The sequence below is a fragment of the Paroedura picta genome, chromosome 10 (genome assembly GCF_049243985.1).
Source record: "Paroedura picta isolate Pp20150507F chromosome 10, Ppicta_v3.0, whole genome shotgun sequence".
Classification (NCBI taxonomy): Eukaryota; Metazoa; Chordata; class Lepidosauria; order Squamata; family Gekkonidae; genus Paroedura; species Paroedura picta.
In genome coordinates, this window is record NC_135378.1 from 62034443 (window position 1) to 62060043 (window position 25601).

The 25601-nt window shown below is 40.8% G+C and overlaps 1 protein-coding gene across 9 annotated transcripts in view; it reads right to left on the reverse strand.

Moving 5' to 3' along the window:
* The window catches only part of AFG2A (AAA ATPase AFG2A), a 161705-nt gene that overhangs the window by 125306 nt on the left and 10798 nt on the right, over positions 1–25601 (reverse strand). For all 9 annotated transcript variants that reach the window (XR_013224823.1, XM_077300356.1, XM_077300355.1 and 6 more), the window contains 5 exons: positions 24527–24782; positions 7865–8019; positions 6718–6927; positions 5925–5978; positions 5226–5305 (listed from right to left, as the gene is read on the reverse strand). Coding sequence is in view for 8 of the 9 variants with exons in the window: in XM_077300356.1 (XP_077156471.1) it covers positions 5226–5305; positions 5925–5978; positions 6718–6927; positions 7865–8019; positions 24527–24782 (755 nt within the window). In the remaining variant the exon portion in view is untranslated. The remainder of the gene's footprint in view (positions 1–5225; positions 5306–5924; positions 5979–6717; positions 6928–7864; positions 8020–24526; positions 24783–25601) is intronic.

Consider the following 25601-nt stretch of genomic DNA (forward strand, 5'->3'; position numbering starts at 1 on the left):
CCTTACATATTTAAGGCACCCTGGGGATTACTAAAAAGGTAAACAAGAACGAGTTTCCCTTATCAGATCTTAAGCTATTTTTTATTATACAAAACAAATTTTATTATACAAAACCAAGAAGCTTAGCAGTATAAATATAAAACAGTGACTTACAGCGAGAACTTACTCACTTTTTCAAAATAACAGTACCCATAAAACACTACTGAAATGCATTAAGAGAAGATGTCCCCAATGTGGTGCCACATTCAACAACTTTCTTGGTGCCCACCAAGTGTTCCTAGAAAGGGCCTGGAGTCAGGTGGGGCTTTTGCCCAGCAAGGTTTCTTAGACACTGGAAATTTGATTCACTGTGCAGACTTTTACAAATGTTGCTTTGGCAGCAGCTGCCATCACAGCCCTAGGATCTTCACAGTGTGGGCTGTGGTAGCAGTCGTTTTGTGACATCTGTTTTGTGGCTGTGCTCACCATGCTGTCTATGAGGAACCATTTGTTACATTCTGGCAACCCTGTGGGGACCAAAACAGCCATGCTATCTCTGTTCTGCATCTTTAAGAGGGGGTGCTGTAAAACTTCTTGACAGCTCTGGCAGGATGCTTTAACTCTTCGCACCTGCACTGATCAGGTTCTGCTTAGATCCATCATGGCAAATGGTCAACTTTTTGGTCCCATCCATAGGCTATTTAATTAGTGAAGCTGGATCTCTCAGAATATAACTGCCCAGTGTTTTAAGTCCCAGATACCTCAGTTCTATGGAGGAGGTCACCATGTTGCTCTGATTGCTGAAATGTATAGATGCTTCTTGGTAAGAATTCTTGTTTTAGCAAGTTTTAGATCTTGTGGGTCTGTCAGCTTGAGGGATGGGCCCTCCCTAGTGAGAAGTTACTGTTGTTGTACTCCAGAGTCACTACTGTTTATATGCCTGCCACCCTATGCTTTGTAATGAGGCTTAAAAATAACTTTAATACCTGGCCTGGTCTTGGTGTGAATTCACTGGACACACCATTGAGAAGCCATTCATCTAGATAAGCACAGATTCTAAAATGTTGACTCAAAAAAAGTAGATGTTTATAAAGATGACATTTGTACCTTCCTAGGTACACAGCAAAAGATTCCGTTCACTGTAACACTATATTTAAGTTGCTAAATACATACTCAACATTCTCCACAGATGTTGATTAATTTGAATTAAACCTGAATTCTATTTACAATTATACCCAACCATAAGTTTGTCCTACCACTACTCTTTCACCATTCAACCATTACATCTTGCAGGACCAGAGCATGAGATAAACATCTATACAGATTTAAAGTATAATCAAATGTTGTTCTCTAAATGGCTACATTTTCAAGAGCACAGTGGTTACCTTCTTCTTAGAGGCTTCCCCCTCCGGCCTCAAAAAGCAAACTAGGTGCCTTATATAGTTCTCAGCCTTCAATAATGTACAGCAAGGGACTCACTTTTTAGAAAAGAAGTTTAACAGCAGTGTTCTCTCCAACCCACAATTTTTCACGCTTGAGACTGCTTATAAAAAACACACACAAAAAAGGAACAAACATGTCTATTGCCTAAAACTCCCCACAATTCTACATATATAAACAACATCCTTTTTCCAGAGCACGTAGATATCCCAAGTTCAGCAAACAGACTGTCTGAACGGCTTTTACACAGAGCCATGTTCATTCATCACCTTCAAGTTTAATTACCAAGCCATTTCCTCTTGGCAATCTCTAATGGTCAGTGGGATTGGTTTTTACATGGTCAGGATACGAAAGAATTACCCAATACCCATAATTCTCTGCAGCTGCACACTTTCTTAAGAAACTTAAGCTTTGAAAAAGGAAAGGATTACTTAGGAACAAACATTCCTTCTCACATACAATTGTATCTGGAACATTCATGTGTACATGACCTCAATGTAGGCTTCTTTTCTGCAGTAATGCCAAGAAAGCACAGCCAGCTAACAGAAACCCAATATTAGTCACAACCACAGAAAAATGGGAAGGTCATCCATCTCTTTATTAGCAGTACAGATAGTAGTACAGATTGTTCTTTATGTACATTTTGACTGTGGATTGGCCAGTTTCATTCAAAATATGCCCAAATATACTCTTTTCTTTTGGAGGATTTATTAAATTCCACAACGAACATTACTGCCAAACTATTTTACAATAGTCAGCAGGAAGTGCCACAGCACCTCAAAATATAACCTCTCATTTTATTCTCTTATAATTCCTCCTTCAGAAATTCACTAGAAGTCTTCTGTATTTTTATTAAAATTTGCTGATGGTGCACAATTCTTCTAATTTCTGTCACCCTACCCTCACTTAGCTATTCATGGGGTTCTGTTGTCTTTTTGTTTGAGCTGGTTGACTGGTTGGTTTGTTTGTAAACCTAGCCATTTATAAATCAAGGGTTGAGAAGAAGAGACATCCTTAGGGAGGCATAACTAAGGAAATCATAAATTCTTCATAGTACCACTCTAGGCCTTTGCAAAACAAGTGAATATGGGTCTTTGTTTCTATTGCATCGATCCTTGCTTAGACAAACTCATTTGTTTATTATCTATATTTCTATAACACTATTCCTCATCACCAGAAAGAGGACGAGGATGTTCACTCTGCCTTGCACTTCAAAACAACAGGTTAGCTAGCAGGTCACAGTTAATAGTTATGGGGTATAACATCAACCTATTTTCTTTGCATTCAGTCACTCACCCCAACCCATCTGACAGCCCATCCATGATTTAAGCTGCTGTTTCTTGGTTCCAAATGGGGGAAAAAACCCTCAAATAATGCTGCTCAACTGAAGCATTTCTGCTGGATTTCTGCTGGATTTCTGCTGGATCCCCAGCGAATACTCTGCAAAAGCATCAAATCTCATACAGTGCAATTCACAGCAGAGTTATACCTTTCTCAGCCCACAGATGTCAACAGATTCACTGTGATTCATTTATCGTTTTTATTATACGTGTTTTATTGATGTGAATGTATGTTGTACACTGGCCTCAGCCACATGGGACGATGGTATATCATTTTAATTAATTAATTAAAGTCTAACTTCACACAAGATTGCATTGTGTTTGCACAGCCAGGCAGACCCAAGCACTGTCTTTCCCCCAAAGTCCTGATTCAGCATTCATCCACATTAACATACATCTCACATGCAAAGTCTGTTTCACCTGTGTGAAATCTACTCTGCTTGATACCTTAGTTTCCTACTCAGCCTGCGGAGATAGGCAGCTATGACAAAAAAGTCACTGCACACCCCAAAAGTTCGCCACCTGAAACATCCTGCCTTCCAGATCTCTGTATACAAATGCTGCCAAATTCGTAAATTATAGCTAGGAGATGTTTCAGTAGTGCATGTAGGCAAAGGAAACAGAACATTAAGCAATAACAGCATGTTCTGTAAAGAAAAAGTGCTACACAAGTAGAGAGACAATATCAACAGGTGTTTCCTTGAAAACTTCAGTCTGGTTACAAAAGAGGAAATGGATCTCCAGAGGCTGCAAACTGTTAGCATCTCTAATGCATTTGCAAATTCCTACTGTGGAAAATCAGCCTGTAAAAACAGGCCATTTCCAATAAGTGCCTTGTCTGGTTTCCTACACCGTTTAATTTCAGATGAATTTTATGAGAACTACATTACATATTTTACCTCCCATATGGTACATATTTGACAATGAAATGTTTGTGTCCCACTCTGCGCTTTTCCAACCTCCCTCCATAAAAAAAACCCCAGATGTCTCCAGTGGAACATGACTACACAAGGTCATGCTCGTATCCCTAAGCAAGCTAATCCAAGGCCGCATTTTCTTCAGCCTCACGATAAAATTGCCATTTCAGAAACTGCACTTAGCCAAAGAAATGGTCTAAAATAAAGGCTTCCAAGGAATATACTAGCCAGAACTGGACATTTTTAAAAATCTTAACAGCTATTTTCATAATACTGTGTTGCTCGTAAATTTGATAAAAAGTCTATATCCATATTTACAACTTCTAGAATAATTAGTTAGTGCTCCAGGGAACACTTATATTTTTAAAATATCTTATGAGAAGAAACTAATACAGCAAAATATTCTTAAAAGCTGAAATTACAGCAACTAGCTACAATTCTCTTCTGATTACTGTTTCAGCATTGCACTGGACATTTCAATTATTTATATCTTTATATATTCGATTTTTAGCCCGTCACTCCCGAAAGGCTCGTGGAGTTACAACATTTAAAAACCCCAATAAAAATTCCACTAAAACCCACATAAATTGCACAATACCCATACAAAAATCCAAGATACAATTCGGCTTTAAAACAGCTAAAAATCGCCCCTACCCAGGACCTCCAGGGGAGGATATGGGAGAATAGATCTCCAGCCGTCAATAAGATGTTAAAAGAAAGAAGGGGGGTGTCCAATTCTTCCTTAGTGCACTAGCCTCAACCATAGTCCTGAGAGCTACGTCTTGCAGGCCCTGCGGAATGACAATAGTTCCTGCAGGACCCTCAGCTTTTCCGGGAGCTCATTCCACCAGGTTGGGGCCAGGACCGAAAAGGCCCTGGCCCTGGTCAAGGCCAAGAGTGCTTCCCTAGGGCCAGGTATGACCAATAAATTTGCTCCCGCAGAGCGTAATGCTCTGCGGGGGGCATAGGGTGAAAGGTGGTCCCTAATGTGGGACCCAGACCACAAAGGGTCTTAAAGGTAAGTACCAGCACCTTGAACCGGATCTGGGCAGCATTCGGAAGCCAATGCAGCTGACTCAGCACAGGCTGGATACGGGCCCTCCCAGGTGTTCCTGTGAGGACCCTAGCAGCCGCATTCTGCACCAGATGAAGTTTCCGAATCAAGCCCAAGGGCAGGCCCACATAGAGCGAGTTACAGAAATCTATTCTGGAGGTGACCATCACATGGATCACTGTGGCTAAGTGTTCAGAGAACAGACAGGGCGCTAGTAGCTGAGCCTGGCGGCTACATGAGCAATTTTAAATGCAGATTCTAATAGGCAAATGTTTGAATTGCTTGTGGAATAGTTAGGTGCTTCAAAAAATTAAGCAACCAGTTTCTAATTAAGTTTTCAGGGCAGATGGCTTGTATAGGTATCTTTATACTTATAAAATAGATGTCTTTCCTGTGAACACATGGAGCAGTAACAAACACAGACACTCAGATAATTGGTTTCACAGAAACACTTTACAGAAATATGGATTTTCACAGATTAGTACTTTCTCTTACCTCCCTCTCTCTACAGCCAGGGCATCTACTTCATCAAAGAACAATATGGAAGGTGCAACAGCTCTGGCTTTCCTAAAGATCTAACAAATCCGGAAGATGACAAAAATATGTCAGATTGTTAAACTATAATCTGTAATAGCAAATTCCTTTTAAAATGCTGTGACTAAATGCCACCAACCCACCGTATCTTTTAAGTGGACATACTTTGCCCATCCACCCCCCCCCTCCAGCTTTCTCCACCAAAATCAAAGCAACCAAGATAACACAATTCTATAGAGACTGTTTTATAAACGGTCATCAAGCAATGTCATATGTGGAAATCACAGCTTGCCAAATTCAAACTCATCTCACAGTTCAGTGGTATTCCAAAAGGAAATGAGGGCCAATTGAAAACATGGGCATTCATTTAAAAAATAAAACACTTTGGCCTCACCACCTCCAATGCTTTCCTAAACGTTTGCATGAAGCCATATCCCCACGCATTCCATCACAGCTTTCTAAAATATCCAAGATGACCTCAGAACAGATAAACACATGATAGTCAAGACTGAAATAAGGTTGGCATGGCAAGAGGAAACACAGCTTCTACAAAGCAATATCCATATGAAGCCAAAACTGTGATGTAGCTAAATAGGCTACAACCCTTGGCATTCTCTTACACATGTAATTCATTCTTCTATTAAATGAATAACATCTTACCTCTCTGACTGCACGTTCTGATTCCCCAACATATTTGTTCATTAATTCAGGTCCCTGTATAAAAAGAGAAGTGATTTTTAATAGCAGAGTTATATTCCCAAACAGACTTTTAAAAAGTATATACTGCAATATCATTCAGCACTCTACACTGAAAACAGCATGCACAGAAAACTGTTTTTGGGAAGTTGATTGATTCGATGGGATGTACAGTTACATTAGGGACTTGGCAAATCTTAAATAGTGGAATATCTTCCCTCTAATGGAGTACCCAGCTTGCTGGGGGGTAAACGGTAATGACTGGGGAAGGCACTGGCAAACCACCCCGTATTGAGTCTGCCATGAAAACGCTAGAGGGCGTCACCCCAAGGGTCAGACATGACTCGGTGCTTGCACAGGGGATACCTTTACCTTTAATGGAGTACTATAAGCATACTAGTAGCTTGTAGGCATGTTTGCCATGGTTACCATTATTACCACTTGATAAAGCTGCCCTAAGTTCTAAAATATATCCCAGCGTGCTTGGTAGTTTTGCTGTCTCAAAGTAGGAACTCGATGGAGAATTAGCTCTAAATGCTTAGTTGAGTGTCAATGCGGTCCTGATCCACAGATTTAGTAACTGCAGATGGGACCGACCCTTGAGAAATACATATACATTTTGCCCTACTAAAATAAGTTTGCATACAACACAATGAAAACATAAAAATACACATTTCCTGGACAGATATTACAAAGATGACAATGGAGAAAGCACAACTGACTAACACTTTCTGTTTCTCTCCCAATTAACACTTACCTTCACTGTCAAGAAATTCAACCCACTTTCATGGGCTAAAGCTTTTGCTATCAATGTTTTTGAGCATCCAGGAGGTCCATAAAGTAGGACTCCTTTTGGTGGCTGAATACCCATTCGAATAAAAGACTCAGGATGCTTAAGTGGCCACTCAACTGCTTGTTTCAATTTTAGTTTAACATCTTCCAGTCCTCCTATGTCAGACCAGGATACCTGTAAAGCAAGCCATTTCTATTCATCAGAATATTCTCCAGACTACAGAAATAGGTTATTTTCAAAGAAATAAAAGGATAAAGCAATAAGGAGCCTCATGAACATACACAAATAGAAATGTAAGATATCTTCCCCTTTTATGGCATCTCTTGGGAGTAAAACAAGTCTTGCATATGATTAAATACATTTCTTGCATTCACTGCTAATCAATTGCTTTTGTTAGTATTTTGAGTAAAAAATAATATCATTAATTGGGTTTGCCTGTGTTCTTTATAAAAATTATATCTCCGGTGCCTTGTATGACATTTTATGGCATATGGCCCAGCCCAACAAAGTAACATTTATATCTGATCTGGTCCTCATTACAAATGATCTATCAACTGGATCATCCTTACTAGTTAATACTCTCAAAATTGCTTCAAAAGTTTGGTGAAACAGGACTTCCCCTTACAAAATGTGCTGATTCAGTAGAACTTGTTTCTTATGAGTTAAATAGTTCTATCTTTTGTAACAGCTTCCACCACTTTACCCAGGAGATGATATTAAGTTAACTCGACTCTAGTTTCCTGGACACAAGACATTTTCACACTGGAAGCAGACCTGATAGCAGCACAGGTGTTACTTTGAACTTTTTAGGAAAGTGACAGGAGGTAAGTAGCTGACCCCTACATTGTTTTTCATCTCAGTTGAGATTTTCTAAGCCAACTGCTATACTGGATACAGGATGAGAAATTGTTAGAAAAAAACCCTATAACTTTTTAATGATACTATTCAATAAAGTTTGCCAAAAGATAATGATATAATCACAATATGGGATGCTATAACACATCAAGAGGTAATTTAAATGTGCCATTTTCAAGATGTGATTGTATTCAAGTGAAACCATGTTGCTCCAGCACTTGAATCAACGTAGGATACCACAAAGTCAAATACTTACTTTTGGCACATCAATAGCCACTTCCCTCATGGCACTGGGCCTGACTTCATTCATAGCCTTCAGGAAATCACTGCTGGTGATAATCACTGATCCAGAAACATCATCATCTAAAGGGTTAGCTTGCTGCTCCAGCACCCTCCGGAAAGCATACAAGCCTGCAGAAAGAACAAAACATTACATAAGCTTCTACATTCTAGGACAAATGTATAATAGCATATACATAATAACATATACCACCCCATCATCACAAATGGAATTATCTTAATTTGAAATGTCCAATAAAGAATACAAACTTCATATTTTATTTATCTGGAGAAATGTTATGCCACCTCTCCAAGGAACCTACCTAAAGGAGCCTACAAGATAAAACCTAATAAGAACATAACATATTAAAAGTCGTTAATTAAAATCCAGCGTTAAAAACCAAGCATAAAAACACCGGCCACTGAGCAGCTCAAAACATCGGTTTCAGGATAAAAGCACACTAAAATGGTGTTAAAACACAGTCCTTAATTAAAAGTACTCATTCTTCCTATTACCATCTCCAGGAGCCATTTAAGGACTTCCACATTCCCATCTGACAGCTGTTAAAGAGAAGCAGAACTGGGTGCCATCTGCATATTGGTGGCATCTCACTCCAAGTCTCTGACAACCTCTGCCAGCAGTTTCATAGAGATAGTGTGGGAGATGAAGAGAGTACACACTGGAACAGCTGTGAATTCTCTCTCTCTCACTCACTCACTATTATAGGAGTAGTTGATACACTGCCCTGTAAGTATGTCTCTGTCCTTTCACATGTGTTCTGTCTGTACAATTGTAAATAAAGTGAGTGTTGCAAAAAATACCATATAATTGCAGCACTCTCCATCTCTTCCAAAGGCAACTAACACCTTTCCCTGGAGTTTCTTAGTGCATTTTCCCTCTTCAGGTTAGTTAAGGATGGAAACAAGCTGCTATTGGTGGTGTTTTTTTAAGCACCAGAGTAGCTAAGTGACATCTCTCACAGCTCCTTTCTCACACTCTCTTCAGTGAATCTTTTCTTCACACTCTTGTCCCATTCTCTTCATTTCTCACACTCTTCATCAATTTTCTGTTTGTTTTTTTTAACTGCTTTTTTCCCCTCTCTATATATATTAGTATTTCTCTTTTGGTTGAACTCTGAAGTTCTTCTGTTCATTTGCTGCTGCGCCCCCATCCCCCCCTTTTTTTTGAAGGAGAAGAGTTGGTTCTTATATGGCACTTTTCTCTACCCGAAGGAGGCTCAAAGCGGCTTACAGTCGCCTTCCCTTTCCTCTCCCCACAACAGACACCCTGTGGGGTGGGTGAGGCTGAGAGAGCCCTGATATCACTGCTCGGTCAGAACAGCTTTATCAGTGCCGTGGCGAGCCCAAGGTCACCCAGCTGGCTGCATGTGGGGGAGCGCAGAATCAAACCCGGCATGCCAGATTAGAAGTCCGCACTCCTAACTACTACACCAAACTGGATCTTGAAACTCCCTCTCAACATCTAGACATTCAATGGTTTAAAAACAGTGATATTTCTTGGCTCATGGTGACATTCTTCCTTAAATGGTAAGCACTGTTGGTACTTAACACAATCACCGCTTTACCGCATCACTCAGGTCAAAATTCAGAAATTTTTGCTTTTTTTAAAAAATTAGTGATTGTTTGGATTAATTTTTCCCAAGTTTCACATGAAGACTTCTACTTTGACTAGCATAACCATGTTTGAGTGTAGTTCAGAAATCCAGTCCCTCAAACTGTCACCCTTTGGACCATTACCAATTAAAGATTATTTTTCATTGATAGGACCACCAACTCTGGGTTAGGAATTCCGGGAAGTTGAGGGATGAAGCCTAGGGAGGTCATGGCTTGTGAAGGGGAGGGTCCTAATCAGGATATAATGCCAGAGAGTCTACCCTCTGAAGCTGCCATTTTCTCCACAGAAACTAATTATAATTCCAGGAGACCTCTTAGCCCACCTGGAGGCTGGCAACCCTCTGCTGAGTATATGGTTTCCAGCCAGTGAGCAGAATATATTTTGCAGAACTTCAAGGAAGGTATCTTAATAAGGATTCTGAAGAAAAGGGAAAGTTCTTTTAAAATGCAATACTGTTAAATTTTAAGCTAAGTTAATATTCCTAATTATACAGAAACCAATAAAAATATTCACTAGACATTTGGAAATATGAAATACTTTCTTTTAAGGTTATAAGACTTTTTTAACAAAAAAAATCACAACCCATCATTTCAGCAGAAGATCCAGAATTAAATGATACTTCAAGGACTGTTAGCTTGCCTACAACAGGGATAGTCAACCTGTGGTCCTCCAGATGTTCGTGGGCTACAATTCCCATGAGCCCCTGCCAGTGTTTGCTGGCAGGGGCTCATGGGAATTGTAGCCCATGAACATCTGGAGGAGTACAGGTTGACTACCCCTGGCCTACAACTTCAATTATCAGAATACATGCACATTTTCTAAAGAAATTTTTAAAATCAAGAACTTGCAAAGCTTTAATAAAACCTAAGCAACTTTCCTAGAAAAGTATTTATGATAAGAACACGTTTCCCAAAAGTCAACAGACAAGCCTCTTCCATGGTCAGTGTTTTGCAGGCTAGCAACAAAGCTGCTGGTCTCTTGAATAATTTTTTTTTTAAGTCAGAACTGTCTAAACAAAACCTAAATTCATTAAGGTAGAAGTGTGCACACACCGTTATTCAGGTCACCTCCTAATTGAAACAATATTGTACAATAAAACAATAATAAAAGACAGACTGAAGCAAGACCTTGATTTTTCCTGTTTCCTCTTGTTAGCGTAATCATTTGTTCCTGCACTCCCCACTGACCCCTGACTTCAAAAATTGGTTGCATTACTGCCAGGAAGGATAAAGTCAATATCTTGCCAGGAAGAGAAATATATATCTCCTCTTCTTTAAAGCATGTTTATGAGACAGAACGTTCTCTCCCATTTGCACAGCTAACTGAACTTAAAAAAAAAGTTTATAAAGTCACACAAATCCTGAATAATGAACTTATTTGCATTCTATTTAAACTTCATTCCAGAAAATAGCAAACATCTGGTCAACACAAATGAGCTTTTTAAGATGGGGCCTGCTGAGGCATGTTTTCGATCAGATGCCGTCTTTACCCTGTTTTGCAAGTTGCCTCTGAGCACATATTTATGTATCAAATGGCTCCGATTTCCGGTGGCTTAGTGAGCAATCATGTTCTCGTACCACTGACTAATTATTTGACCTCTCTTGCAACTCTTATTCGAACGAGTAATCATTAGTCATATATATACCAACAGCCTAAACAAAAAGATCTGTGGGCACTTGTTAGTTCTCTTATAGAATACATGTAGTCCAAGAACAAACTGCCCCCATCGCTACAAAGAATTTACCCGCACTAGTCCATAGTAGCCTGGCTTTCTAAGGCTGCACATGCATAAGATGATCTTGATTTAGCACTAAATCCAAAGGTAGGGAGGATATGGTATAAAAAGCTGCAAAACCAGAGAGGGAGCCATGACTAACTCCATTAGCCATAGGGCAAACAAATAGAATGAACCAGCACACAGGGTCTTTGCCCATACAAAGGTCTCCCGTAGTGGAGTAAAACATACATCACTAAGAGGGGGAAAAATAATGTTTAGTCCACCAAGGATGAATGTCTTCTTTGTGTCTCATTCATTGCAATGGATCCTCAAGACCTATCACTTGTCAGTTAAGAATGAAGTTTAGATTTAACAGAATGCCAGGCAGGCTGGACCCAGGAAAATGGGTCACATTTAGGATAGTTTAGGATAGACCCTAATGGGTCACATTTAGGATAGACCCTAACTCCTTGTGTCTAAAGGGGAACAGAGATGATCCATAGCTCAGTTGCCAAACACTTGTTTTACAAGCATAATATCCTAGTGCTAGCACAATGTCCAAACCTTATCCTCTCACCTCAAAGATTCTCAAGTAGCAGAGCCATAAAAGACTGCAGTTGGAAAAGTGCTGTCAGTCAAAGCATGCAATATCAGGTTTGATGGATCAATGGTTTTCCTCTCTATAAGGCAGCTTCACAGACTAGATGAATCCAGTTGTATAAAGAACAAAGCTCATCTTTATTCAGGAACCTCACCTTGCATTCCCACTCCATATGTCCACCATCAGTCTGGTAGGAGACTATTGAAGGCTACCTATGTAAATATCTGGGAGCGCTACCTGGAATCCTATATTTAAGAAGGGCTATCTGCAGATACATAAATCCACAGATCAAGCCCATTTATGCAGAATGAAAAAATGTTATACAAATGTTGGGAGACACCCAGGTTTAAAGAAAAATCTGAAGGAAGACTGGGAAATGGATAGGGAGCAGAAATCTCCCAAAATAGAGATTTATCTACACGTGCTTTTATGTTGGACCCACTATAAGCACACAACTAAGCCACCATGACATTACCTGGCTTTGACAATGTTTCCGACCCAACACTGCTCTCTTCATTGTAGCTCCTGTATCACCACCCTGGGCCATGCGCCCAGCACTGCTACCACCACACGGCTGCAGTCCTAGGCACTGCCACTTACACCTCCAAGCCAAAGCAGCTCTCTATCATACCTCCATTCCCACTGCAAATAGGACATGCCCAGCCACCACCAAAGACAAAAAGGGTGCAAGACATGCAGCCAGGGACACCACCAAAAATTGGGGTAGGCAGAGAATTGATGATAACGGCAGAGCAGTGAGGACGGGGTTGTGGTGGGGGAGAGAGGAGGAAGAATGTGCCAAGGATGTGGGGGTGGGTTATTTAGGCAGTTCAGCAAAGGTGAGGGGGGATCCATCTTATCTTAGCCCATCATATGACTGTCCACATAGGCATTGCCCTCAATGGCCGCATGGACTGGTTTCCAGATTCACAGCAAAATAGGATAATACAACATATTATAACAAAAGTAAATGAACAGAACATCAGACCATTCCATTATCTGCAAAGTATTTACTAAAAACAATCATAACTGTTTTACAGGATGAAAATATATGCCACTCTGTTGGCATATGTTGAGCATAAGCTCCGTTTTCAGATCATATGGAGGCCACAGCCCACTAGGGAGGTGTTCTTGCCGAACAACTGATTTCAGTTGTTGGGCTTTTTGCACGTACACACACGTACATACACACACTGGACTTTTTAGAGTCCAGATTCCCTTTGCTAGAAAAAATGTAATTTCTTCAGGCAACAAAGTCCATGCAAGACTCAAGAACAGAAAGACGTTCCCAGTTCACACAGCCTTTTGCACTTCAGCCGCAGTGCGGAATCCCCTTCTCCCAAGAATGAAAAAACTTGTCAAAGAAAACTGTGTGTGTGCATGCAGGGGGAGGCAGACTTTCACACCAACTGGGAAAATGACCAGGCAGAACTGTTTGCATCCTGACTCATCTGACCCTTCTAGCTGGCTAGAGTGTACTCTCCTTTAACTCTTCTAACAAAAGAGCAATTTATTCATAGCATCCAGGTGATGAGCTGCTGCAAAGCAATTCTCTCTCAGTTGGTATAATCTTTCATGGTCTGCAGCATCTCCACCACAGGTGCATTTCTCCCCACCGTTTTCTGGTGGGCTTTTCTCTCCAGATTCCTGTCAGCACTTGCAGATCACATCCATTTCCAAGTTGCACTTCTGGTTTTCATGTTTCTTTCCAAGCCTACTTTTTCTGCCTAGCCATTTTCTGAGCTGTTAGCGACAGCTTTGCTGGCAGGCTGGCTTCTTTTCCTTCATAGCAGCCACCAAATCAGCCGGGCTACAATTTTCTTCCACATTCACTGCATAGCCATTCTCTGAGCTGTTAGATAGCATTTGCTTCCTTCACTGGCAATTTTTCCATCTTCAGAATCTCTGCAGCTGCTCCCACATCAGCAGGCGTGCAATCTTTAATGGCTTCTGTCCAAGCCACAAGGCCCCCCAAGACTGCTAAGTGATTTATGATCCAACTCCATAACTCTTATAAGATATGGCCAGGAAGATTAAAGTACATTGTGAAGTGTCTGAGGATTCAGTAAACACAGACCACAAAGTTCTTCAACTCAAAGAGCTCTTTTATTCAATCCAACACCAACTCCAAACACCAAACAAGAAACATAGGCACAACACGAACTTATATATGCTTTGGATTACCTACCAAAGAACCTGATTGGTCCTTACTGGGAACAGTTCATCGGTCCAAGTTCAGAGTCCAGGATACTGTTTTTTACAGTTGCCTGCAACCCAAAGTGTGCTGCTATGGCCCCCATTCCCGGATCTTCTGAAAAACAGCATGATGGATCTTTGGTCCAATCCATTAAGGCTCTTCTTAGGTACTTAAAAAACAAGGGAGAGCCAAGGTCTTCCATGCCGCCTTTCTCTCCCATGCTTATTTCCTGACTAGGCCACAAGACACAATGCCTATGCTACCCATACCATCCCAACAAATCATGGAAGATTCTAGTATTTTTGTGGATTTTCACAGCTAGGTATTAAATGGGCAATTTGTGTGGTGCTTCTGCTTCCTGTGATTCTCCTCCCATTTTAACGTGTACTTTCATGACCAGCACAAAAGCAACCCCCAGCTGAATTACTTGGGTCTTTTTTTAAATTCCTGCGATACAAAAGAGTTTGAAATGTTATTTTAGAAGAGGATACTTCACTGTGACAAAAAGCAATGCTAGGTTTACACATGCACACTACACTCCCAGCAAAGTCAGCTTCCCTAAGACTCATTCTTTCGAGTAACTTTCTGTAATTTCTTGTCATTTAGTGGGATTCTTGACCCCCATGCATGGCAGCCAAGTAAAAAGAAAGGAAGAAATCCTGTAGTGTGACACTGCTCCATGACACACTATTTGTTCCACTACTCATTATTTGAGGAAGAGGAACTGATTTTGGAAGTAGCCAGTCATTAGCTACAAATGCATAGCTCAGGGAAGTGCTTCTGTGAAGCATTTGGCTCTACTAACCATCAATACACAACATACTCTGAAAGAAGTTCATTTGTTTCAAAGTGATAATAATTTACGACGGAACCTATCTGGGATGAAACCAGAAGCAGAGAGAGCACACAAGGCAGAACTTCTAAAGTTGTTACCTATCACATGTAAACATAGAACGCAAACTGGCAGGAACCAATGCCAGCCAAAATTCAAAGGAACAGTGATCTAAACACATAATTGGATTAGTGTGTCTTTAGTTAAATGGAACCTTTGAAAACAAAATGCTGCAAATTAGTTACAGATATGCGGTTCATAGGAACAATAAACGCAGATTCAGAGCACATTCACAAGTTTATGTTTCAACATGATGAATCTTTGGGAGGTAAATCAGGTTAATTAGTATATTGCACACAGAGAGACACAAACCCACAAGTAAAGATCTGTGACTAAGTCTCTCTCAATGGGCTTACCACTTTTTGAAAGGACAGGTTTGCATTTGTTGCAACACACAGCATCACCATCCACATACAATGAAGAAGAATTGGTTCTTATATGCCGCTTTTCTCTACCTGAAGGAGGCTCAAAGCGGCTTACAGTCACCTTCCCTTTCCTCTCGTACAACAGACACCATGTGAGGTGGGTGAGGCTGAGAGAGCCCTGAGATCACTGCTCAGCTTTATCAGAGCCATGGCGAGCCCAAGGTCACCCAGCTGGCTGCATGTGAAGCCAGCATGCCAGATTAGAAGTCTGCACCACATCAAACTGGCTCTACACCAGTGGCTGGTCTTAACAGTTTCAGATGGATACTCATGTTACCGTACTGAGGAAAGTTTGAGCTCTCCAATGCAAGTTATCAATTTGATGAAGGGTTGGCTTTTATACCTCACTTTTCACTACCAGGAGGAATTTCAAAGTGACTTACAATCTCTTTCCTCTTCCCATAACAGATATTCTGTGTGAGGTAGGTGAGGCTGCGAGAGCCCCAAGGGAAACTGCTCTCTGAGAACAGCTCTAACAAGACTGTGAAAGTCACCCACCTGATTGCATGTAGAGTAGTAGGGATGCAAACCTGGCTTGCCAGATTAAATTCCAGCACTCTTAACCACTACACCACACTGGCATCACCAATATCCTATCACAATAATATGAACCCGCCATTAAAACTCAGCCATCTGCCTGACCTTAGTAACAGTATCCACCAAATTTAAGAAAGCAGCACTGCTGAAAAGGCTTTCACAGTGTAACAAATGCACCTAAGTCCAGGGGTAGTCAAACCGCGGCCCTCCAGATGTCCATGGACTACAATTCCCAGGAGCCCCCTGCCAGCATTTGCTGGCAGGGGGCTCCTGGGAATTGTAGTCCATGGACATCTGGAGGGCCGCAGTTTGATTACCCCTGACTAAGTCTCTCCTACTGAAAATAACATGTGCCAAGTAATGGTCCCAGTCTGGAACACCACTTAAAACTGGAGCACCAATCTGGAGCACCACTTAATAACTCTGAAGTTGAAGGGAATACCATGAGCCCATGGAGGAAGGGCAGAATAGAAATGTAATAGAATGGAATCCCTGCATTTTAAATGAACACTGGAAGGAAATAGGGAGAAGCCCATTCAGATTAATGGAAAGTGTACAGCATCCTTATGTTATGCTTAAAATAGTAATGGTAAGAATGGTTTTGAACGCAATAACTTATGTGCTAGAGACTGTCACTCATATTTCTTTTTTATGGTTCTTCATCAGCTTAGACAGTGAAGGTTCACCCATCTCTCCTGCAGTATAATGTTTGTGCCAGGACAAGATACAAGAAAATCTTCATGTGGAGATGATGCTCAAGTACCTGCTTTGGACATTTAACAAGAGAGTGAAAATACAAAGCCACTCATACTTCCAGTTTAGCATGCAAGTTGCTACGTTCAAGCCTTTCTCTAAGTTTGGTTTCTCTTGCTCAGTTTAAGTTGTTCTTTTAAGAATGGAACCCAAAAGAAGGGATTTTTCCAGAGATGAATATAAGTTCAACACTGCATTCCATCTTGGCTTACACAAATTCCCTCAAGCATCAGCATCCAGATGTCATTACTGCTACATTAAAGCAATCTCTCCAGACTGGTGTTCTTAAAAACAACCCACAAGCATACGTTACAGCTATGGTCCACAAAAGCAAATCTGTTTTGAATGTATATACACTAAGAGTTTGAATTTGGCATACACTGAGCTGAAAAAATACCCCCAAAATACTTCACCAGTATTTTCCAGCCATTATTCAAGCCAAATAGAGATCAAGGAATCTGATCAGCTACTGGTATAGCTGAGTACAAATAAATTTGACTTTTTTATTGGGATATATTCAACTATACTGAAGATCAGCTGGGGGCAGCAGAAGCAGAGAGCTCCGTGCTGCCTCATTTGTGGCTGGTTCCTCTTGCAGCTCAGTTTAATCTGAGCTGCAAGAGAAGCCAGCCCAGGATTACCTGGTGTGGCAGGAGCCAAGAGCTCCCAACCAAGTTTGCAGGCAGCAAGGAGAGACTTCCCTGTCACACACAGATGAGGCCAGCTTCTCCTGCAGCGTGGTTCAAACCTGCAGGAGAAGCCAAGTCAGCCTCAGGGACAGGCTGGGTTTTTAAAAAACAGGTATCTTTCTTCTTAGGTTATTGTGATTCAAGATTTTTTGGGAAGTATAAAAAAACTTTCAAGCCCAATCTGAAAAATGCTTTAAAAAAAAAATGCAAGCCCCTATACCCAAGAAGTATATACAGATGTCAAACCATGTCCTGAGACTTTAGGTGCCTTCATAATTCTATATTCTAAATTATACTTTTATTTTTAACGTTAAAAGATATCATCTATGTTTTGGGTTGTGTATCCTCAACATGCTTATTGACACACAACTCTGTATTTTGTTAACTAAGCCTCCAGATGTAGCAATGACTACCCAAAGCCAGTGTTTGGATATAGTGGTCAAGCTGAAAATAAATCCAGATGAGACAGGAAAGATGCTGTATGGAAAAGGAGATGTTCTAGGCCAGTAGCCCAGGGGACAAAAAAGCTTTTTAGTTATATCTCATTCAGAAGTTCTCCTTCATGTTAAATTCAGAGGATCTATCCAGGTTCATCAATAATCTTGTTGTCAAGTACTCTGTGTGGTTCTGACACTGAAGTTTCAACAAGAACACAGAAACCTATATAGAGGTAGTATGTGTTGTTGGTACACTGCTTTAAAAAATTGCACTAGCTACCATTTGGGTACCAGGTTCAATTCAAGATTCTGGCTCTTACCTTAAAAGATGTTCATGACCTGGAGCCAAAACATCTCCAAGATCACTTTACATGGTACAAACCCCAGTGCCAGTTTTCATCATCCTCTCAATTTCTTCTATTTGTCCCTCAACCAAGAGAGTGCATACATTCTCCATAATATGTAGAACATTTTCCATCACAAACTCCCTACTTTGCAACAGTTTGCCACAGGATATATAGAAAGCAGTCATACTGACAGTATTTAGGAGGGATTGTGAAACAATCTTATTTCAAAGCACTTCTGTCAATTGATGAAGAGTTCTTGGACAACTGATTGGTCTTTGGCTCACACAGGAGAGTTGTTCCAAAATGTGTTTTAGTGATCTGATTTTTAATGCAGTCTATCTTTTTAGTAATATTTATCGTATACTGCTTGAAATTGAATGAAAAGGTTAAACATATATGGTTTTATATAACTAAATAAAACCACCCTAATGCTATAACATTTCCTTGCTAGATGCCACCTTCGTAACTATGTGTGCATATTTTATTGATGTTATTTTATCCCAATTTGTCATCCAGAAGGATTTCCAAGGCAGCTTAAAAAGAATAATCAAATGCAATTAATTTAAGGATGCTTCTACCTCCTCTAGAAACACTTAGGGGTGGCATCCCACCCAAATCCCAGTTTTCATTAAGTCCTCCTAGTTGTTTCCATCTGTTTTAATCCAGTCTCAACCCTTCTGGCTGTTTACAGTAACCATGAGGAGTGTTTTTCATTCCTTTCCCTCAAGGCTGCTGGTCTTTTTATTGAACCAAAACAAAAGGAAGGAAGAAATAACATTTTTTCTGGTCAAAAGTCAGATATAGACAAGATTATGAAAACCTGTACAATTTAAGCTGCTAAAGCACAAGCAGCTTGGACAACTTGGTCCAAGTTGTTCCTGTGAGGACCAAGGCAGCTGCATTCTGGACCAGATGCAATTTCTGGGTCAGGGATAAGGGCAGGCCAGAGTAGAGTGAGTTACAGAAGTCTGGTCTAGAGGGACCATCATATGGATCACTGCAACTAGGTGCTCTGGGGCCAGGTGGGGCGCAAGTATTTTGGCTTGGTGAAGATTGAAAAATGCCAACCATGCTACTCTTGTGATCTGCACCTCCACAATAAGGGAGGCATGAAAGATAACACTCAGATTCCTGCCTGGTGCACAGTCATAAGCTGGGCAAGTGCATTCAGGCAGGGCAAGTGCACTTCCTTGCCTAGGCCTCTTTTACTCAGCCACAGGACCTTGTCTTTGAAGGGTTACATTTCAGGTGACTCTGCATGATCCAGAAGCCAGACTGGAATGGATTCAAGACTGAAGCTTCCTCTAGGTATGCTAGTAATTGGTCTGCAACCACCTTCCCCAGAAATGCCAAATGTGAGACAGGGCAGTAGTTGACCAGGTTGCACAGATCCAGGGATGGTTTCTTTAGCAGGAGCTGGACTACTGTCTCCTTCAGCCCTCAAGGGAATACCCCATTGAGAAGGAGGAGAGGTTGATTATTTCCCGAAGGGGGTCTACTATCCTCTCATCGCTCCTTTTAAGAAGCCATGAGGGGCAGGGGTCTAGTGGTCAGCCTCACTTATGCTAGCAACCTATTCACTTCAGTCAGCATGAACCATCTGCAGTCATAAAATCCTCCCTTCCAAGGCAGATGATGGGCCTGTATCAATAGTTGGGGGGAGGGGGGAGGTCACAATGGAGCATTGAGATTTTATCAACGAAGAAGCTCACAAAAGCCTCACAGCTAATATCCAATGACTATTATTTTGTTGCCCTCCCTCAAGGACAGTTAAAGATTGAAGTACCCTAAACAGCTGTGCTGGATGTGAGCTAGTGGGCATGATGGACACCGCAAAGAATTCATGCTTCACAGTTTTCACCACCATCTTACAGGCTATCCGAAGTGCCCTATAAGATGTTCTCAAAGCTTCATCACAAGTCTTCCTCCAAACTCACTCAAGACTTCTTAGCTCATGTTTCCTCTGGTGTAGCTCCTCCATATACCAGGGAGTCTTTGAGGGGAGGGCAGAGAGAATGTCAGGGAGCAATCTCATCAATGGTGGCCAACATCCAACTATACCAGTCATTGGCCAGCTTATCCAATGACTCGCCAGGAGGCATTGGCTCCCGCAGAGCATTCAGGAAACCATCAGGATCCGTAAGTCTATGCGGGTGGGCCCAGAAATGCCTGTAGCCCACACAGGGAGGTGGTGGCATATAGAATCAGGCCTTCAGAGCACAATGATCTGGCCATGACATGGGATTCACTACTACCAGATCCACTTTCGACCCCACACCGAAGATCAGATTCAGGGGGTGGACTGCAACAAACTGTGAAAGCCTTAGTGCTATCATGGATATTACGAAGTCTTGGCCATTTCCAGAGGACAGCAGCTCCACATGGACACTGAAATCCCCCATAACTAAAATCTGCACAACATACTATTGATTTTGACTTGGAAAAACTCAGTGGTTTAGATGCTATGGACTGGGAATGGAAGTATTGATGGAATGGATCTCTCCGCCCTTCAGCAACTGGGCACAGAAGCTTCAGGAACAAAATGAGAAGCAACTAAAGGCAAACCCAGAAGAAACCATCTCCTTTGTCTTCTGCACAGTGCTTCTATGACGGAGGCAGGGATTAGGGGCAATTCCCTCTTTTCAATGTACCACTTCCAGTCCTGTTCGTAAGGACCCTTATCCCAAGAACAGCTTTCCAGCACTTACTAAGGCCCAACCCAATACTTCAGCACAATGTAACATCTTTGCTGTCACTACCAGATAACCAACATTTAAGTCAAAACATTATTCATTTCCCCAATTTATTTAAAGGAAGGGGCATTTTTATCTGCATTCTGCAGCCAATGTCACTATGAAGATAAGCATTAATATTTTGAAAGCCAGTATTTCCTTTCTCTATAAACAAAACAGCCCTTCTCAAGTCCCAAAGAAATAAAGTTATATTTATATCCATCTTGCTTGAAACCTCCAGACAGCCTTAGAAGGATACGTTTCTAATGAATTGCTATATTTGGAAAGCCTTTGTTGCTAAGCATCCTACTATATTCAAAACTGTTTATTCCATTCATATCCTTACTGCCTAATTAAAGTTCCATACGTTTTCATATTTTCTTTTTAAAAATGCAGTCGTAGTCTCTGTTTATTATAAACACAAAATAAAAGCCTTTGTGAATACTTAACTGGAACAGCAACATGATCATAAGAGAACACAGACATGTTACCATTCAGCGGTGGTAAAAACTGGATATGTGTTGAATTCTGAAAATACTGCATGAATACCTTTCAGATCAACACACAGCCCAACAGGAAATGGCAGAAAGACAGGAAAACGATAGCTTGCCAGGGTTACCAAGTTTTCTCATGGCTCACAATACTGATATAAATCTAGCTACTTTTTCATTGTAACAAAGATCTGGATTACATGCCCTTCCTTGTCTCTCTTTTTTTAAAAGAAAGTCCAGGTTTATATATTGAACATTTTATTTCAGTTGGAAGACTGGGGTTTTTTTTATTCAGTGAGGATGCAAGTACTGTATATAAATCTGCCTTATACCAAGTCAGACCACTGATCTATCTATCTATCAAGTTCAGTATCATCTACTCATCTACTCTGATTGGCAGAGGCCTATCACATCCCCTGCTACTACCTATTTCTTTAATTGAAGAAGCTGAACATTTGACCTGGGATTATCTGCATGCATCACAACTGAGCCATAGCCTCTCTACTACTGGGGGGGGGGAAGTCACCATCATCCTGGCAGCTAATAAAAAAGGAATAAAGGACAAGAAAAGACATAGAAGAAAAATGGCAGAGTGACAAGTCTCAATTGTCAGGACATTTCAATGCAGTTTATGGGTGCTCATTTAGTACAATTTTTCATTCAAGTGTTTAGTGTCATTGCTATCTATTATTTCCAGGGACAAGTGTTCACATTAGGGGCATGCAAGAAATATATTTGAGGTTTTTTTCTTATTCATGTATACTGGATCCAAAAAAATATCAGTATTTCCTGATATTCCCAAATCCCAATGGTATTCAGATTTGGCAAATATTCAGGAATTCTGAATTTTATTTAGTGTATTATAACCTATGGTTATCATTAAAGTCAGTAGCAAATCTAACCTAGGAAATATTCAATGGTCTCGGGGGGGGGGCAGGGGGTTGAAGTAAGGGCACCAAATTTGCAATGTAACTGCTGGTGCCTCTCCTCAAAACAACTCCCAAGTTTCAAAAAGATTGGACCAGGGAGTCCAATGCTATGGGCACCTAAAGAAGGTGTCCCCATCCTCCATTGTTTCCAATGAGGGGAAAATATTCCAAAGGTGGATTATCCCACCAAATGCCATCAGTGGGGGGTCATCCTCTCCCTGATTCCTCAGTTGCCACCAGTTGTTGGGTAGCTTTTTAATTGTTGGTTTTAAGGGAAATAGGGGTTTTAAATCATAATAGTTAAGGCAAAACAAGCCCAACAGAGTATCTCAGAGAATCTCTGCAATAGAATGGGAAGGGGGGGGGGCAGCTGCAATGTCAGCAGCAGAGTCCATGCAATGTGCCCAGCAGAACCACTGACACTGTGACAGTGCCAAAATACCACAGGACTAAGGTCAAATCTGAAAATCTCTGAAATATAAGTGGAGGCATTTCTGCATGGACAGCAGAATCAGTATAATGCACTACAGCTCAGCAGCAGAACCCAGTGCCAACCTACTAGCGCCCACTGTGTGTCAAAATTAGGAATGGATCCAAACCACTAATATGCAACCTTTTAATGGCAAGAATTTATTCTATACATAAAATGAGTATTTACCTCTCTGGACTTCAAATCAAAATTCATAACATTTAAACTGAACAACAGTGATAGGCTTAATCCCCAACATCTTCCCAAGCAAAGCCATTTTACTCTTTTTTTGGAAACAAAATACATCTAAAAAAAGAATCTGGGGGGGGGTGACTAAAGGACAGAATATGTTTCAGAAAATAATTGTAACAACACATCTAAACAGCACTGTCAATAATTTTAAAGATTCAGACATATGTCTTGGTACATGCCAGTTCGTATTCTATGAATTAAACAAAAATATTCTATACTTGTTGAAATGTAGGTTGTTCAATGTGGCAGGATTTCTAAATCCTCTTGCTTTTACTCATATATGGGATAAAAAGTGCTAACGTTATGGGTGAAAACTCATCTTCTACCACTAGATGTCATCACCCCAATATAATAGGCAATTACAATGATCCTTCTTTATAAAGAAGATTCAGTTGCCTTTCCCTTCTGACTGCTAGGGAATTTTGTGCTACCTGTAAAGCAACCACGATATGGCTCTTTATGCCCACTTTTCATTTCCAGCATAACTACAGATTGCTTATTCCGATCCACCTTGCTTGTCGTTTCAAAATCTAATTGTTATTTCACGGCATACAAGAAACATGACAGGCTGTGTGGTAGAGTATCTGGGAACCATAGGTTCAATCCCTACTTACACCATGGAAGCTTGCTGGTGACTTTGGGCCTGACACACAGCCTCAGCCTAAGCTACCTCACTGGGTTGATGTGAGGATAAAATGGAGGAGAGGAGAACGATTGAAGCTGCTTTTGAGTCCCCACTGATTACAAGGGAATTAAATAAATATGAGGCAATGAGATGTATTCCCAAGTGATATTCTGGGGATGAATAGGACTGCTCCTAAGGTTTTTTTGTTGGTCATTTGCCACTGAATAGATACACTTATATATGTGTTCAGTTACAAGTAACATCACAAGCTGCTGCTCAATGTTCAAAGAAAAGGCCTGAAACAATTCATCTTTCACAAACCAAAGTAGACTCATAATAATGAACAACTGTGCCTCAACAACAACCTCACAATTAAAATTGGGTCACACTGAAGGATCTTTTTCACTTATTTTATGGTCTGCTGCGAGCCCGAGGCTTGTTTTATCTATATAATTTTAGACTGTGCCGTTAAGCGGCTTTTGTGCCCTGGTATAATTTATTGCTTCTATTTATCAGGTGGCATTGTTTAGTTGTGAGTGATCTAGAGCAGATTCTAAAAAGCAACGCACACATTTTCTAAATAAATACTGAAGTTTCATTGATTAATCAATTGAATCAACCTTATAGTCCTGGTGGATTATGTGTTCATCATTCGTAGAAAGAGGCAAAACAGATTACAATTCTCTCTCATTTGTCCAGAGTTGGAAGTTTAAAATTGAACAGCCAAACTTTACCACCACGTTGTGAGCCCTTCCTACAGACTGGTGCGGTCACACTGTAGCATGCAATACAACGAAACCCATATAATATAACCAAGAATTCATAATAATTTTCAAATGCATTCAAACTAGATCAACTCATCAAGCAGGGGCACAGATGCCAACTCAAACCGTGCTTCTGTTATGCTTACCTGCTTCCTTGCATAATGCCGCTAGATCTGCCCCTACATATCCATGTGTAGTGTCAGCCAACTGAACCAATTCTGTTGCCAATAATGAATGAGGAACCTTCTTAAGAAGCTTGTGGAGGATGTCAAGCCTGTCTTGAGCATTGGGAACACCAATTTCTATCTCCTTATCAAAACGTCCAGGTCTACGCAGCGCTGGATCAAGCGCATGAGGCCGGTTTGTGGCTCCAAGTACCAAGAGTTGCCCTTCGTTGCCTTCCTAAATGAATAATATAAAATAGGTTTCTGAAAGCCGACAGTCAAGCCCCTGAGGTATAATAGAGTATGTCTCTTTAGATATGGAAGACCTAGGGTTCAGATTTCCACTCAGCCACAATACTTGCTGGCCTTAATTTTTTAAGACAGTGTTAAAGACTGACATAAGAATTCTGAAGCAACATGCATATCGAAAACAAAAGAAGCACACAAAGACAGTAAAGCTGCTGGTGCTCCAATACTGCCTCAGCTGATCTTCAGCCTGAGTTCAGCTGTGGTAATCAGAAACATTCCAGACAGCCCTCATCTCTACAAAGGAGAAAGCTACTTCCTACAATAGTTAGGGGTGCCAGTGAAATCCAGATGGGATCAACTTTCAGCAGTGTAATCCCAAGCAACTCACCACCTGCTTGAATTGATCCAGCAGCTTCCACCATAGTCTCAAGGCCATGACATTCATTTATTAGATTTTTATTACCCCATACTTTCTTCCATACATATACGCTGAAGCATGGCAGTCATAAACTAGACTGTCTTCTGTATGCCAATAAAGGCTATCGGATGCTACAGAAAGTTACCACTCGGAACTTCGAAAGCAGTGCTGTAGCAAATCTATACAAATAGTTTCTGAAGGAGGCAAGAGCTATAGTGGCTGTGGGGGGGATATTTCGTCATCGGGATAGACATATATAGTTTTAATAGTGATATTAAAGTTCTTTTATTGTGGGGTTTTATTGTGTAACCCACCACGAGTTGGCTTGCTGGGAGCAGCGAGAATATTATAATAAAATTAAAAAATAATAATATTTAGGGTCAGCCACAC